Here is a 16,297-nt window from a genome sequence, read left to right as displayed (position 1 = left end):
CTTGAGTTTCCATTGATATTTTTCTTTTCCTACATGCCAAATTTTTATCCTTGCGTATTTTCTTTCCATCTTCAGTTTTTATAGATAATTTCTTTTTTTTGCATGTCAAATTTTTTTTGCGCTCTTTCTTTTTTATTTCTGTTTTATTACGATTACGTTTTCTCAATCTCTCATTCTCCTGTCTTATTATTTACTGCTCATATGTAACTTCGCGCCTTGCCTTCCTTTTTCTTCCCTTCTCTTTAATTGCTCGATTTATCTTTTTATCATTTTCTTTACTCAGAAAATTTTTCATTGTTAAATATTCATGTGGTAAAATTTTGTTCACAGTATTATAAGTTGTACGAATTATTTTCTTTTCACTAGTGTCATTTCAAGAATGTTTAATTTTTAACTCTTGTGTTAATAGAACTCTGTTAATATTATTACTGGGAAAAGTATTAAAAACAGAACAATAGTTTAAAATATAATTTTTATGTTCCTGAGTTCAATTTATGAAAAGACGGTTCTAATCATTCTCTATTATCGAATTCCTATTGTGAGACGTTCTTACTGTCGGAAAATGATTGAAGCAATTATATTCAAACATTGACTTAAAATGGTTTCTCATTTTGTTATTATCAGTTTCATAATTTACACGGTTTGGCATTACGTTAAATAATATAGATGTTGCAAATGCTATTGCATGTACTCCACACTCAACACTACAAAAAGGTTGTTGATCAACAGCTTCAAAAACTACTGTTGGTTTAAAAGGGAACAATCTAACTAAATATTTTATTTGCTGCACATTTAAACACCCCTTATTAAGGCTATCAAAAATATAAAGCCTTACTCTATAGTAATAGACATAAATTCAGTGACCATAATTGTTATTACCGCTAAAAAGTATTTAAATATGTTTATCACCGTCTCTAATTGGGACAATAAAATCAAGCATTTGTACATACAAAGCACTTTGCATATTAAAAAAAGAATTGGAATCTTTTCTTAATAAATCTTCAAATTTGTACATATGCATGTAATTTAACAATTTATTTCTATTTTCAATAATTTTTAAATTTTTACCACTTAAAATAACATACTCTTTTATGTTGGCCATATTATACTTCGTTTAATTTTATTTTTGATTCATGAAAATCTAAATATCTTTAACCGTTTTGCTCACTTTCTCTAATATAACCAATTTTGCCTTTTATTAAATATAACCAATTTTTTCTTTAATTCAATACAACTAATTTTACCATTTACGAAATATAACTAATTTTTCCTTTAATTCAATATAACCAATTTTTACTTTAATCCAATATAATTAATTTTGCCTTTTATCCAATAAAACTACCAAATATCCAAAAGAATGAGAGAACTATGAGTAACTATGAATCAGTAACTACTGATCAGCCAATAAGTGCAAAAAGGACACTCTTATATGAGTAATCAGTAGTTCATTATAAATAACATATATACGTATTTATACCTGTATTAAAACCCCGGAACAAATACCACAAAAGAACCAACCATTGGACAATAGAACCTTTGTTAATGAGGATTAACTCTGAGGACCCAGGTAATAATATCTTTTTTCACATTTATTATATGGAAAAATAAAGATGTACCAACCCTTGGCCAATAGAACCTTTGTTAATGAAGATTAACTCGGAGTACATAATGAAATGTAATAAAAAATTATAAAAATTTAAAATATTATTAAATTATGAGTGTTTTGAAACATTTGTTAACGTTATTTAATGCAAAACATATATATTTACAAAGTATGAAGCAGAATATTATTATTGAAACAATTATTCATTATTTAATAATTAGTAATAGGTGTCCCACTGTTTAACACAAACCTTAAAAACAAGAAAAATGTATCAAGTTCCAAAAACTTAAAATTTTATGGTAGTACCAAAAAGTGTCCAAAAATATATAAAATTGACATATTAATATCTCTTTGAAAAAAAGTGTCCCACTGTTTGTCACTCTCCCCTACATACATATATACATATAAATGAATATTTTTTTTTATTTTTAAAACAAAATGGAAGAAGATTAAGATTTTAGACGATGATGTTCTTATGCCATTTTCAATCGTCTAGATAGAGAAATGCAATGTTAAACAAAGAAGTACTTATGTTATATTTCTTGGTGTAAGAAAGAAAGGTATGCGTTTCCGTATTCAGTTTTAAACTTTCTTTATAGCTTTTTCACGTGATAAAGGGAGAAAAAAATAATTACCTGGGTCCTCAGAGTTATTAATTAATCCTTCTTAACAGATTGCAGGTCAAGCGAACCCTCATTTGCAAAATAAAGATATATCTTTCTCTCTCCATAACTTGTTCTTTTCTCTGTCACCGAAAACCAGCAGGGGTCCGGACGGAATAAATGAATGAATACCAAGATTATTATAGTTAATATTGTCGTTAAGCCTGAGAACGCCACACAGGCCCCCCGCTGTAATTGACTTACTCGAGGTCCAAGCTCGTGCCAAGCCTGTTGAGTAGGAGTACACCAGTTCCCTTTACAGGACGCAATCCGTGATCACCCGTTTTATCCACACAGCCTTGGGTTGAGGGAAACTTGTTTTCTATTATTGTATATGTACGTGACATAGGTGATGACCGTTTACTTTCCGTGAGTGGAAGTGGTGAACCCATACTTTACTTGCCAATGGCTATGCCCGATAACGCCACTCAGGCCTACCGCAATGTCTGCCTTACGCGAGGTCCTAAAATAGGCCCAGTCCGATAGAGTATATATTTTGATAAAAGAAAAAAATATTATATGTTTGATATTAGTGGAAGCTAGCTTTTTGAAAATTAATTACATAGAAAGCGGGTTGAATATTGTTTTATGGGTGAAATAATAGTTTGTGATCTGAATAGTGATTTGAATATCAATTGTTAATTTGAAAGACAAAGAGATTTAAAGACATTAAAAAGCTTTATATTTTTGAAAGTCTTAATGCAGGGTGTTTGAATGTTCTTCCAAGTAGAATGTTCAATTAGATCGTTCCCTTTTTAACCAACTGTAGTTTTTGAAGCTCTTGATTAACAACCGATTGGTACAGTTAAGTGTGAAGTATATGAAATAGCATTTGCAACATCTGTATTGGTTAACAGTGTAAATTAAAAGATTAATTTATGAAACTGAGAATAATATAATGAGCAAGTATTTGATATCATTTTTTGAAAACAATTAATTAAATCATTTTCCGGCAATTAGAGGTGAAATCCATAAAAAACATATGTAAATAATGGTTCTCGTCGTATGTCTGATTACATATTGAAAATTTCAAAAAATGTTGTCGTTAAAAGTTGTGCCTAACTGTAAGATAAGTGTGTTGAGTTGAAAAGTATAAAATAAACGTAGAAAAATTTGGAATTGAAAAATTTTCAAAATTGTAGGAGATTGATTTTTATTTCTGAGATTGATTTTATTTTGTATATTATAAGGCCTTATAACACTTCAAACTAATATCAATTATTTTTCATTTACCTTGGTAAATTACGTACAAAAATACATACACACTTACAAACACACACAAACTTACAAACACACATAGACACACTCAAGAAACATTGCAAAATAAAATACGTACTTAGAAAATTCCTGCTCCATAGGTAACACCTTCACTTTCAACCAAACTTTCTTCCCTTCGATTTTTTGCGAGAGCCATGATGTAGCGAGCTTTTTTGTACTTTTCCGTCGATTTTTCGATTCCTCTTGCTAATCGCTGCGAATCTCTTTTTTTCACCAGCTGCACAGTTTCCTGTCCAATTGCCAACCCTGCCTGTTTCAAAATATCTATGACTATTCTTGTCGATCCCAAATTATATTCGCATATCGCTAAGGAAACTGCAATTTTCACACGTGACTTTCCAACGAATATTTCTTTAAGGCACCTACTCCAAATTACACTATGTAGACTCTCATTTGCGTTCTGAGTTAGGCATCGTGAACATCGTATCAACAAATCATCTTTGGTCAGATCGTTATACACGGGCAATATTTTTCCAAAGCATAGTTTGTTCAGTTTTGTGTGAATGTTCTTATCATGGGATCCTGGTTACTGTCCTTTTGCCTTTGCTGCTTGGTAAAACACCAAGAAGACGGACCTTCAGGACATTTAGAATGCTGAGGTTTTTTATCCGTAGAAACAGCATGATAAATTGTTGCAAAAATTGCATTTCTCATTGCCTAGAAAGTTTTCGATCTAATTATGAATTCAAATTAGTTTTTGAAAATAAATTAGAAATATATACTAGTTTTTATATTTACATCTATATCATTTTTATTTCTGTATATAGCCTTCTTGTAATAATCAGCCAGTTTTTCTATGGTTGCTTTTTTCAACTGTCCATGACCTCTTCCACCAAGTGTAACCTTACGGGCTCTTTCTTTTTTCAAAAGATTGCATGCTCTTATATACAACCTGAAATGTAAGGAATAAATAAAAATAACAATAATGAAATGTCTTATTTTTGTACTGCTTCATACTTTTTACAATGAACAATTTTACAAGATATACTACACTTACCTCTTTCCGACATGATTTATGCAATCTTCTTTGATAATCTCATATTCTTCTCCATAAATATTTAGACTGACCAAATGGTTGAATGTCTTTGCATCTCCATCACAAAGCATTTTCGTAAAACGAAAACCATAATCGGCTGAGCGCTTCCAAATTTTTTCAGCTACGGCTATCTCCATGGATGAAGAACTTCGTTCATGATTTTTTTCACACAATTTTTCATGTCCTTGATACCAGATTTCATATTCAGGGGAATCTTCACCTAACTCGGCTGCAGCAATTGCACAAACTTGACAATGTTTTGTCATGATATCATAATCAATTACAAATCCTGACTCAATATCACTAGCACAACCTACACCATGGTTTGATTTGTATCCGCGAGTAAGCCAACTGCCGTTGTAACTTACACAAACGTCTAGAAGTTCTTCTTTCTTTGATTCTGCAGCTGAAGTTACACTTTCTTCAATTTCTTCTTCTTCGACAGATGTTATATTTTCTTCCATTTCTTCTGTTTGGTAGTTTTCACTGTTTGAGATTTTATTTGCATGTACTTTTCTCACTAGCAATCGACATTCTTGTAACAGCTTTTTCGTAACCTCATCCACGCAGCAATCAAATTTTTTCAAATATTTATCGAAGGTAGCCTGCGAAAAGGAGTGTAAATTCATGAACATACAAAATTACACATATTTGCTTGAAAAAATTGCCAAAAATGACCCTTTCCACCCCCCCCCCTTAACTTCTACATTTTTGTGGATGAAGAACTGCAATTTATTATTCATACGTATTTTTACGTGTAGATTACAGGAAAAATATAGCTAGACCGATTGAATTTTATGTCTACGAGCTGGAAAGGAAAGAAATCGGTTTTTTTCGAAAAAAAAATTTGCTTTGATGAAAATATTTCAGATTTTACTTCTTCAAGGCCACTGTTTTTACATCCTTCACATACTAAAGATACTTTCATTGCAAATCCATTAGATTGCCTTTTGTTAGGTTCAAGTGTCAAAGACGTTTCATTACATTCAATACATTTTGCTTTTTGCAGTAAAAGATTCAATTGTGATATATCAATAAGTACGTATTGACAATCATTTTCTACTTTTATTTCTTTCCTAGCTTCTTCTAACTTTGTTTCAATGCGAAAATTCGGTTTCGGAAATTCATTTGAAGAATTACTATCAACAATTACGTTATTTGAATCATTACTTTCTTCTAATTGTAAATTTTCTTTTCTCCATCGCGTTTCTGCTAGATTTTGGAAATGTTGCGATCTTTTTCGACTTGGCATTTCAATAACTTTTATTACAAATCTATGCGCTTTGTCAATCAATGTGTCAGATCAAATATGAACAAATGAAACACCTTATCGATACACCTTATCGATGTTCATAAATAAAACACAACCACACTGTGAATTGCTTATTGTTATTTACATTCGTTTAGTTGTGAAAATATTCAAACCGTTTTATTTTATAAATTTATGGTGTGACTGTGTTCTATTTGTAAGTACCAATAAGGTGTATCGATAAGGTGTTTCAGACATACGACGAGAACCATTATTTACATGTGTTTTTTATGCATTTCACCTTGGTAATCGAATATTCGTCAATTTTCACTTTCATTCTCGTACTCAACTCAATAAATAACATAAGAAACATAGATAATAAGTTGTGCGACCTTCTTGTTGTAGTAATTTAGAAGTATTGGTCCTTTTCATGGTATTTTGGGGGTTTTTGCATTTTTTGCGAAAACTAATCAATTTTCATAAAAAATGTATAGAACATAAAAAGTGTATTTTCATAGACCTGCAACTTTTATTCTAAACTTTTTTTGAAAAAATTTAGATTTACTGAGATAAATGCAAAAATCGATGAATTTTAGGTTATTTTATGGTTTTTACAATGAAAATGAGTTACTTGACAAATTTCACTATGATTTTTGCAATCAGCGCATCAAATTACATAAGTAAACATGGTTTTAAAAAATTATAGATCATTGGCTTTCGAAAAATTACTAAAATTATAAAATTTTAAATATTAAAAATCAATCTCCTCTTACAATTTTAAATATTTTTTAACGATATTTTTTTCTAAGCTTTTTTCACAATTTCAAACAAACTCTCGCATGGATTTGTAAAAATATGCGACGGGTGAAAAAATAAATATCCTAACCTCTTCAAATATTGAAATTTTTATTTAATGACCACCCTATATGTTTTTGGGTTAAAAATGATGCAAGAAAAGCAACATAACCTTTTTTGATAATTAAAATTTAAAGGAGTCAAAGTTGGGGGTAGTGCCTCCCCTTAAGATATCATTGTAACCCAAGACAATACTTTCTACATAGCATATAAAACTCCTCGTTAAATTTTGTTTGTTTAAAAATATCCCAGAAAAAAACCAGACTTAACCTGCATATTAAAAAAGGATAAAAATTTCGTTATTTTTGACGTTACTTATTTCAGCTTAATTGTAATAAAAGGTTTGCTTTTTCATATATTTAATTTTTTTATTACAGAAAAAATTGTTTGCTACTTCGGTAGTTGGTCAGTATATCGACCAGAAAACGGACGATTTGATATTGCTGATATTAATCCACAATTATGTACACATTTAATTTATACATTTGTTGGTCTTTCTGAAGATGGTAACATAAGAGTTTTAGATTCTTGGCAAGACTTACCGGATAATTATGGAAAGAATGGATTTGGCAGATTTAATGCTCTTCGTGAAAAGAATCCGAGACTTAAAACTTTAATTGCAATTGGAGGATGGAATGAAGGATCAAGAAAGTACTCGAGGTTCGTAGTAAGTTTTTTATCATTTTGAGAGAAATACCATTAATATAAGAAACATTCTCTGGAAAAAGCCACCTTCCCAAAAAAGTTTTACGATTGGCTCAATAATGGGCCATGCTTGGCGCCCAATAGTTTTATCTTGGCAAAACTATTGGTAACCAGAATTGGACTACCATTGGTCTTAGCTTGGAATAACCAAGCTACTGCCAATGACTGTCAGCCAAGCTTCGGGCCAATATATGGCTGCCAAGAAAACAAATTTTTAAAAAATGGTGTTAGTTATAAAATAATTCAAACTAAAAAATAATAATGAGTAACTCCAGGTCAACCGTGTCAACAAATTTCCATTGATTTTCTAACATGTTAAAACTTTTATGAAAATCTGTAGTTTATAATAAAACAAAAAAACACTTTCAACCGTTTTTTGAAATTTTAAATTTTTGTTAGTTTTTTTTTTGCTTAAACAAAATTTAACAACATTTTAAAGAAAAATTAATAACTCAACAACCATTTGCAATAAATTAATTAAACTTATACTGATTATATAAAATAAAAAATCTGACAAGTGCGAGTTGCACTCCCACTAATTCGTGGGTTCCGTACACTGACAAGAATAACCTCTTTTTTATATAGAAATAAATTATAAATAACGTTAAGGGGGGGTATCAAATCCAATCGATCTCGCTATATTTTTCCTGTAATCTACACGTGAAAATACGTATGAATAATAAATTGCAGTTCTTCATACATAAAAATATAGAAGTTAAGGGGAAGGGCAGGGTCATTTTTTGCAATTTTTTCGAAAAAAACCGATTTCTTTCCTTTCCAGCTCGTAGACATAAAATTCAATCGGTCTAGCTATATTTTTCCTGTAATCTACACGTAAAAATACGTATGAATAATAAATTGCAGTTCTTCATCCACAAAAATGTAGAAGTTAAGGGGGGGGGGGGTGGAAAGGGTCATTTTTGGCAATTTTTTCAAGCAAATATGTGTAATTTTTAAACATTTGTCCGCCAAATTGGATCTGCCATTTTTAATTTTGAAAAACTGAGTTTGAATTCGTAATCAGCGACCCCGAAAACACCCGAGTAACTATTTTCAAGGAAATATTTTGAATTTTTGAAAATTCGTCTGCCATATTGGATCCGCCATTTAAAATTTTCCAAATCTGACGTCTGATTCCTAATCAGCGACCCAGAAAATAACCGAGTAACTATTTTTAGTAAAGTTTTTTCAAAATTCGTCGGTCATATTGGATCCACCATTTTGAATTTTGAAAAACGGACACCTGATTCGTAAATTTTAAATATAAATTATTAGCTTCATTTTCTTTAGATTCCTTAAAGCCTAAGTGTAGCGTAGGTTGTCGCAACCATGCGTATAAGTTTCATTAATTTATTGCAAACAGTTGTTGAGTTATTAATTTTTCTTTAAAATTTTTTCTTTAACAGTGTTTTTTTTGTTTTATTATAAACTACATATTTTCATAAAAGTTTTAACATTTTAGAAAATCAATGAAAATTTGTTGACATGGTTAAACTGGAGTTACTCTAATGCATTACATAAGTTTAAAAATAAACCATGCTCATTCTCTCCCGTTCTCTTCTAATCTCTTTCGTTCTCTTTTATTCTCCCTCATTCTTTCTCGTGCACTCTTATTCTCTCTTGTTCTCTCTTATTATCTCTAATTCTCTCTCTTATTTTTTCTTGTTCTCTCGTATTCTCTTTCGTTCACTTTTATTCTCTCTCAATTTCTCTCGTCCTTTATTATACTTACCGTTCTCATGTTCACAAATCCTGAAGAAATCTAAAGAAATGTTACATTCTTTGTGCTATGCAACAAACAATGTTCTTGCGTCTATGTGCTATAGAATACTTATAAAACAAGTATATACTTGTTAAATACTATGTACTGATGAGAATATAGATGAATACTATTTTCAATGCATTTTTATAATGCTAAAAATAGTGTTGCAGTTGATAGAAACAATTTTCTCTCTCTCTAATATAAGAAATATTGTTGAAATTTCTGTTTCTATTTACCTTGAAGAGTAATCATAAGTGACCTTGAGATGAGATCATCTCTATTCAGATGCCTCTGAAGTTAACATTGCTTCCTGTTCTGCCGTGCAAAACTGAAAAACCGTAACTTCATTTTTCAAATAGGTTATTTTGACCATTAGTTTTTTCCTTCTGCAAGAATATAGAAATTAAAATTATAAAAAATTTGATCGAAATTTTAATCTCTTTATTTTTATAGAAGTGAAAATGTAATAGTCAACATAACCTATTTCAAATATGAAGCTACGGTCTTTCAGTTTTGCACGGCAGTGTTGGAGACATTACTATATAGCACCCATTTCTCTTTACAGAAAATAATGTGGTTTTGAAAAGCAATAATGAACGTTTGTTTAATAGTTTGCAGACCCTAGGATCAGTTGAGCAAACTTAGAACTATTAATATTCTAATCTTCTCAAGTAAAATAAGCATATTCTTTTACATTTCAGTGTCTTTCGACAATCACATTTAAGATCTAAATTTGTGAATAATACATTAACATTTATCAAGAAATATGGTTTCAATGGTCTAGACATAGACTGGGAATACCCTAATCAACGTGGTGGATCATCCGAAGACGTTAACAATTTTACATTACTTCTGAAAGAACTTAAAGACAAATTCAATCAAGAAAAATTTCTTTTAAGTATTGCTGTTGCTGCCACAGAATCGTCTGCAGGTAAATCATATAATATTAGAGAGATGTCAAAATATGTTGATTTCATTAACGTCATGGCTTACGACTTACGTGGATCTTGGGATGACAAAAAAAGAGTCGGAATAAATGCACCACTTCGTTCCTCATTAAAAGAAGATCACCTACTATCAATTTGGAATATCGTAAGTTTAAAATTAAGTATAATTTTACCCAATTTCTATACATATAGTTTTAATCATTAAGTTAAGTTACTTTGTAAGTAAATGAAACTGTAACGAGTTACTTTTTTTAATAAGTAACTGTAACTAGTTAACTTTTTTTTAATAAGTAAACTTAACTGTAACGAGTTACTTAAAAAAATGTAACTTACCCAAGTGTTACTTATAACAGAGTTTTCTTATTATTTTCATGTATGTACAAATAAAAAAGAATTTTAAAAAATTTAATTTGTTTATAAAAAATCTTTATTTTTTATAAACAAATTCAAAAAAAAAATTTTCGTTAACATATTTTGAAAATCGACGAAAAAGTGAAACTTTTTGTATTTTGGTCAGAATTCCTAAATTCAACACTTTTGGAGTTAGATGTCATTGAAATTAGGTGTATTTTCAAATATCAGGTTTTTTTCTATAAACATCGAAGAAAATAGATTTACCGCAATTTAAATGGCATATGTAACCTTTCTTTAGCACACTGTTTTTGTATTATTTTTCAAAATAACTACATTTTACAAAACTGACTAACCTACCTACCTACCTTAGTAGAAGAATTGGTAAAAATTTCAGCCTTCAATATTTAAAAATTTACAAATTATGAATTTTTTAAAAAAGTGCTCATTTTAAGTGTGCCAAGTAAGGGGTAAACACGTAGAATCGCCCATGTATAAAATCTTAGGACAGAATTATTTTTACTTATTTTGAAACGAATTTTCGTATAATAATTATTTTTATTCTCAAATGCGGCCGATCGAGAGTTTTTTTTCCTTTTGACGAGTTACTAGGCTGAAAATTTCTTGTTACCCAGATTCACGTCCAGAAGCCCAGGCTTCGCACTCTTGGACTAAAAGCTACTATTTGCTACTTTTTTGATGGTTGGCTACTTTTTTCAACCTTAGGCTACTAAAAGCTACTTTTTCACTATTTAGACAACTTTTTGTTACTTTTTTGCTGACTAATGAGTTCAAAACCTGTATATGGTTTTAAGTAATTTTAAATAGCACACAAAAATTGGATGTGAATATCTTGCGGTTACTTTAACCCATTTAAATTTATGAAAAACTGTGAAAAATTGGTATTAAATCAGTTCTTTAAATTTCAAATAGGCCTAAATAAATATTAATTAAAAACTTAAAGATTTTAAAATTTTCTAGAAATTAGAAGAAAATAAAAAAACTAGATAAAAATAAATATCTAAATAAAAATAAAAATAAACTATATAAAAAAAATTAGAAATTAAGAAAATAGAGTGATTTATCCCCACCACCGAAATATATATAGATAACCGGCTATTTTTCACAGTTTTACATAAATGTTAATGCGCTAGGTTAAAGTAACCGCAAGATATTTAGCACCTTATAGATCTAATTTTTGTGTCATTTTTGTGTGCTGTTTAAACTTACTTACTTTCACAGACCAACTTTGAAAACATATTTTATCTATTATTTTCATTTTTTCACTTAATTAACAAACCCCCACAAAAAAAATTTTGTCCGGCAAAATAGACTAGTCATTCTTACGTATTTTGGGTCACTGAATCCGAATCCAAAGTTAGAATTGTTAGATTTGCTGAAATGTTTTGAGATAATTGCAAAAAACTCAATAAACAAAAATTCAAAAAACTCAAAATCAGTTTTTTGGCATTATCTCCAAAATTTAAGCTTATCTCTCAATTCTGACTTCGAATTCGAATTCAGTGGAAAAAAGTACAATGTACATGGAAATACAATATCATAGTGTTTCGGGAAAAAATTATCTTTGTCGACAGGAAAAACAAAGTGTTATTTTAACACCAGAATTGGTGTTAAAATAACACGCAACAAATTTTACCCTAAATCTGGGTTAAATCTTATGGTTTTTAGCATTGGAGAAAATTACTCGCAAAATTACTTTTTTTACTTTTCAGGCTACTTTTTGCTACTATTTTTTTAATGACTAATGAGTGCGAAACCTGCAAGCCTCTACTGGGAAAACTCACATTGGATCCCACGTATAAACCTGTGTTGGATCTCATGTGGGATATGGAATCCTACGTGGGAACCCATAAGTAGTTAAATAGTTTTTTAACATAGTTTTACATGTGGAATCCCATGTGCGTTTTTCCAGTAGGGGTACATGAGATTTCGCGCACTTATGATAGAAAATAGTATATGCATGCCTCTCACAATGATCTCCGAATTCATCTTCAAACATCACTTACCTCTAGTTTAAAAAAATTATTTAAAAAAAGTAAAAAAAGAAATTGGACAAAGAATTTCTTTAACATGTGAGTGATAGTCTTACATTAAATACAATTTCTTTTTTTATGATTTCAGGAGGCTATAATAAAATACTGGATTGATCAGGGAGCCTCTCAGGAAAAGATTATACTGGGAACCGCTTTTTACGGCAGGTCATTTACTTTAGTAGATTCAAGTAAACACAATGTTGGTGACTCTTTCACAGGTCCTGGAAATTCTGGAAAATATACCAGAGAGTCGGGTATGTTAGGATACAATGAAATTTGTGAACTTCAAAAAAATGAAAGATGGACAACTGTATTTGATGAAGAACAGCAAGTTCCATACTCTTTCAATGGTAATCAATGGGTTGGATATGATGATGTTCGGTATGTAACTATATGTTGTGTACATTTACTATTAAATCGTAAAAAGTCAAAATTAACTCATTCTCTCTTTAAAGAAGTACTTAGGGTACTCTTAGTACTTAGGTTAAACGTGTACGCCTGTAGCGGGACTGCGAATAGCGCTAGTTGTTGAGTAGCGCTTTTCGCTATTTAGGGTTAAATATATATGGGGTAAAATTCCTGTAGCGTAATAAGTGAAAAAAAAAGTTAATTGGATCGGGTTGGAACTTGCACATAGTTTAGCCCTAGGGGTGATTGCTTTAACCACGAAGTATTGTTAGGTTTTTTCAAAAAATGTAGGAGAGGGAGGGGGTTGCATTTTTTTGAAAAATTTAAACAGTGAATTTTTGAATACTTGTAACTTTTAAACAGAAAGATAAAAAAAATTGACCTATATGTTTTTCGACATCTCAATATTTTTGTTGATAAAAATACACATTTTTTATTTTCTATAAAATATAAATTAATTAAAAAAAAAAATTTTTTTAATTTTTTATTTTCAAAAAAGGGGCAAATTTTGAATTAAAAAATTTTTTTTTACCAATCGAAAGAGCACGAAGAAACCTTTGTAAAACATGTATGTCAAAATTTTTTTCATCTCCTTATATAATATTTACCATTTTTAGTTAAATTAACTATTAAGGTTAATAAAAAATGACATATTTTATAAACAAATTAAGTTATCGTAATTCTGACGTTACTGAATGAAAGTTGACATAATTTTGCATCCAACGAGCCCTATATGAAGTACTTTGGATTGTTAATAAACAATTGGCTAACTTGGCAATTGTTTATAAAAAATCCTCTAATCCAAAATAGTCTATATAGGGCTCGTTGGATGTGGAATTACGTCAGCTTTCAATTAGTACCTTCAGGATTGCAATAACTTTATTTATTTGTAAAATATTTCATTTTTTATTAACATTAATTAATTATTTAATTAATATCTCGAAAATAACAAAAAAAGACATCTCAATATTTTTTGTGGTGAAAATACACATTTTTAGCTTTCAAAAAAAAAAAAAATAAATAGCTTAAAAAAAGTCAAAAAATTGTTTGATTTTCAGAAAAAAGGGTCAAAATTTGAAATTTTAAAAAAAATTTGCACCATTCGAAAGAGCAGGAAAAAACCTTTTCGAAAACATATAGGTCAAATTTTTTTATCTTTCTGTTTAAAAGTTACAAGTATTCAAAAATTCACTGTTTATATTTTTCAAAAAAATGCAACCCCCTCCCTCTCCTACATTTTTTGAAAAAACCTAACAATACGTCGTGGTTAAAGTACTCACCTCTAGGGCTAAACTATGTGCAAGTTCCAACCCGATCCGATTAACTTTTTTTTACTTATTACGCTACAAGAATTTTACCCCATATATATATACAAAATATGTCATAAATATATAAAGCCACATAATCTTATTAGGCTTTCTCTTTAAATAAATATTATAAAGTACATTTTTTTAATAAATGCTATTTTTAATTTCCTTTAAAGAAAACACAAACATCTTTTACAGGTCATTGAAAATAAAAGCCGAGTATATATTAAAACTGGGATTAGGAGGTGTCATGCTGTGGAGTATAGAAACAGATGACTTCAGAGGAATTTGTGGAGAGAAGTATCCTCTATTAAAAATGTTGAACAGTGTTTTGAATCACGAATTATCATCAACTAAAAATCCAACTATTCCAGAAAAAACTCCTTCAACACATTCGACAAGTACTGAACCATCAAGTAGTACAGATTTACCTGTAAAATTACCAAGTACTCCTGCCATGAATAATAATGTTTGTCAAACTATGGGATACGTTCGAGATTCTATAGACTGCAGTAAATTTTATTATTGCAATCTTATTGACAAAAAATACCAAATCTCTCATTTTCAGTGCCCACCAGGAACTTTTTTCGACATGACAAATTTTGTCTGCAACTTTGAACATTTAGTTATGTGTTAAAATATTATCTACTGTTGAAAATGTAAATCAAGTGATATAAACTTAAACTTTAGAAGGATTATTTTAAACCGTCCGCCACACACTTTGTAAAAGATTCCATCTATGCCTTTTAACAAAATCCTTTTTTAATTTATAAGAGTAATTTACACTGAAATCTGTGTCGGTGTCGGTTTACATAGCTTGTACGTGAAGAAAGGCAGGCACAGATCCAGAGGGGGGCACATGTTTCCACGTGAAAATTCCAGAATTGAATTTTTCAGATAATATTGAATTAAGAAAACAAATATAATAAAGCATATTAATAAAACTTTATTGTTTAACCCTCACATGCCTGAGTTCATTTTTTGACTTGCGTGCCTGAGCTGGGTCCGAGGGACCCAGTTGCTTAATTTCCATAAAAAGCAAGATTTAATAGCAGGATATTCAATATTTTAATTCTAAATTATAATTGTAATATTTTGCAAATATAATTGAAAAAAATATTTAATCTTTTGACACTCTAGCGTACATAAATAGCTCACAAAAAGTCGTAACACCTTTTTCGATAGGGCGAATTTGAGTGTGCAGTACACAAAAGTAATTAATGTACTTTAAGTATTACTGGGTATTTTTAAGTTTTTAGGGTCGCTGATTACAAATCAGACGTCAGATTTGGAAAATTAAAAATGTCGGATCCAATATAGCGGACAAATTTTTAAAAATTATACATATTTGCTTGAATTCGGTGTCCGTTTTTCAAAATTTTCAACTATTTTCAAGCGAAAATGTTAAATTTTTAAAAATTCGACCGACATATTTTATTTACCATTTTGAATTTTTTAAAATCTGACTTCAAAATAGATGTGAAAATCTAAAACTTTTTTCGAGAAAGTTTTGTCTGAACTGTTTTTATACTTTTTTTTAAGCGAAGCAAAAATAAACATGCGACACTTACTTTGATATAACAAATACCACGAATACCAGAACTATAATATAATGTATTACACCAAGTTGTACATAAAAAATGCTTACATATTGTTAAAGAGATATATTATATGTTCACCATCTCTTAATGGATAACAATTTTATAATAAGATTTTTTTCAATTGATACATGGAAAAAATGTTGTCTTGGTCCGAGGGACCCAGCTAAGGCACGCAAAGGATGAAGAAATTGCTATGTATCGTATTTTTCTAATTTTTGGTTAACACTTACACTTACTAAAAATGACGACCGTCAGTAATGCTCATTCTACACTTGCCATAAACAGCAGAAGTTTTTGAGGCTACTATGCATTTTTTCAAGTAAGGACTATAGAAAGCGACAATGGAAACCTTCCATTGGCTGTGAAAATGTTCACGTCTATGGATGCTTTCAACGTGCTCACCGATCACAATCCGGAACAATTAGAGGAGCTCAATCGCTTTCAGTGTTGCCAGACTGTACCATAAGTATATAATCGTA

The 16,297-nt window shown here is 29.9% G+C and overlaps 1 protein-coding gene across 2 annotated transcripts in view; it reads left to right on the top strand.

Annotated features, from left to right (window-relative positions):
• LOC127284583 (chitinase-3-like protein 2) overlaps nt 1-15,180 on the top strand; it is a 52,296-nt gene extending 37,116 nt beyond the window's left edge. For both annotated transcript variants that reach the window (XM_051310106.1, XM_051310100.1), the window contains exons 3-6: nt 7,061-7,343; nt 9,852-10,242; nt 12,591-12,883; nt 14,416-15,180. In XM_051310106.1, coding sequence (XP_051166063.1) covers nt 7,061-7,343; nt 9,852-10,242; nt 12,591-12,883; nt 14,416-14,854 — 1,406 coding nt within the window. In that variant the 3' untranslated portion in view covers nt 14,855-15,180. The remainder of the gene's footprint in view (nt 1-7,060; nt 7,344-9,851; nt 10,243-12,590; nt 12,884-14,415) is intronic.
• The last annotated feature ends 1,117 nt before the right edge of the window (nt 15,181-16,297 follow it).

This window comes from Leptopilina boulardi, unplaced genomic scaffold (genome assembly GCF_019393585.1).
Source record: "Leptopilina boulardi isolate dan_hultmark-lab unplaced genomic scaffold, ZJU_Lbou_2.1 LbouV2_120, whole genome shotgun sequence".
NCBI classification, from domain to species: Eukaryota; Metazoa; Arthropoda; class Insecta; order Hymenoptera; family Figitidae; genus Leptopilina; species Leptopilina boulardi.
Note: the sequence above shows the minus strand (reverse complement) of the source record. Positions and strands in the feature narration are given on the sequence as shown.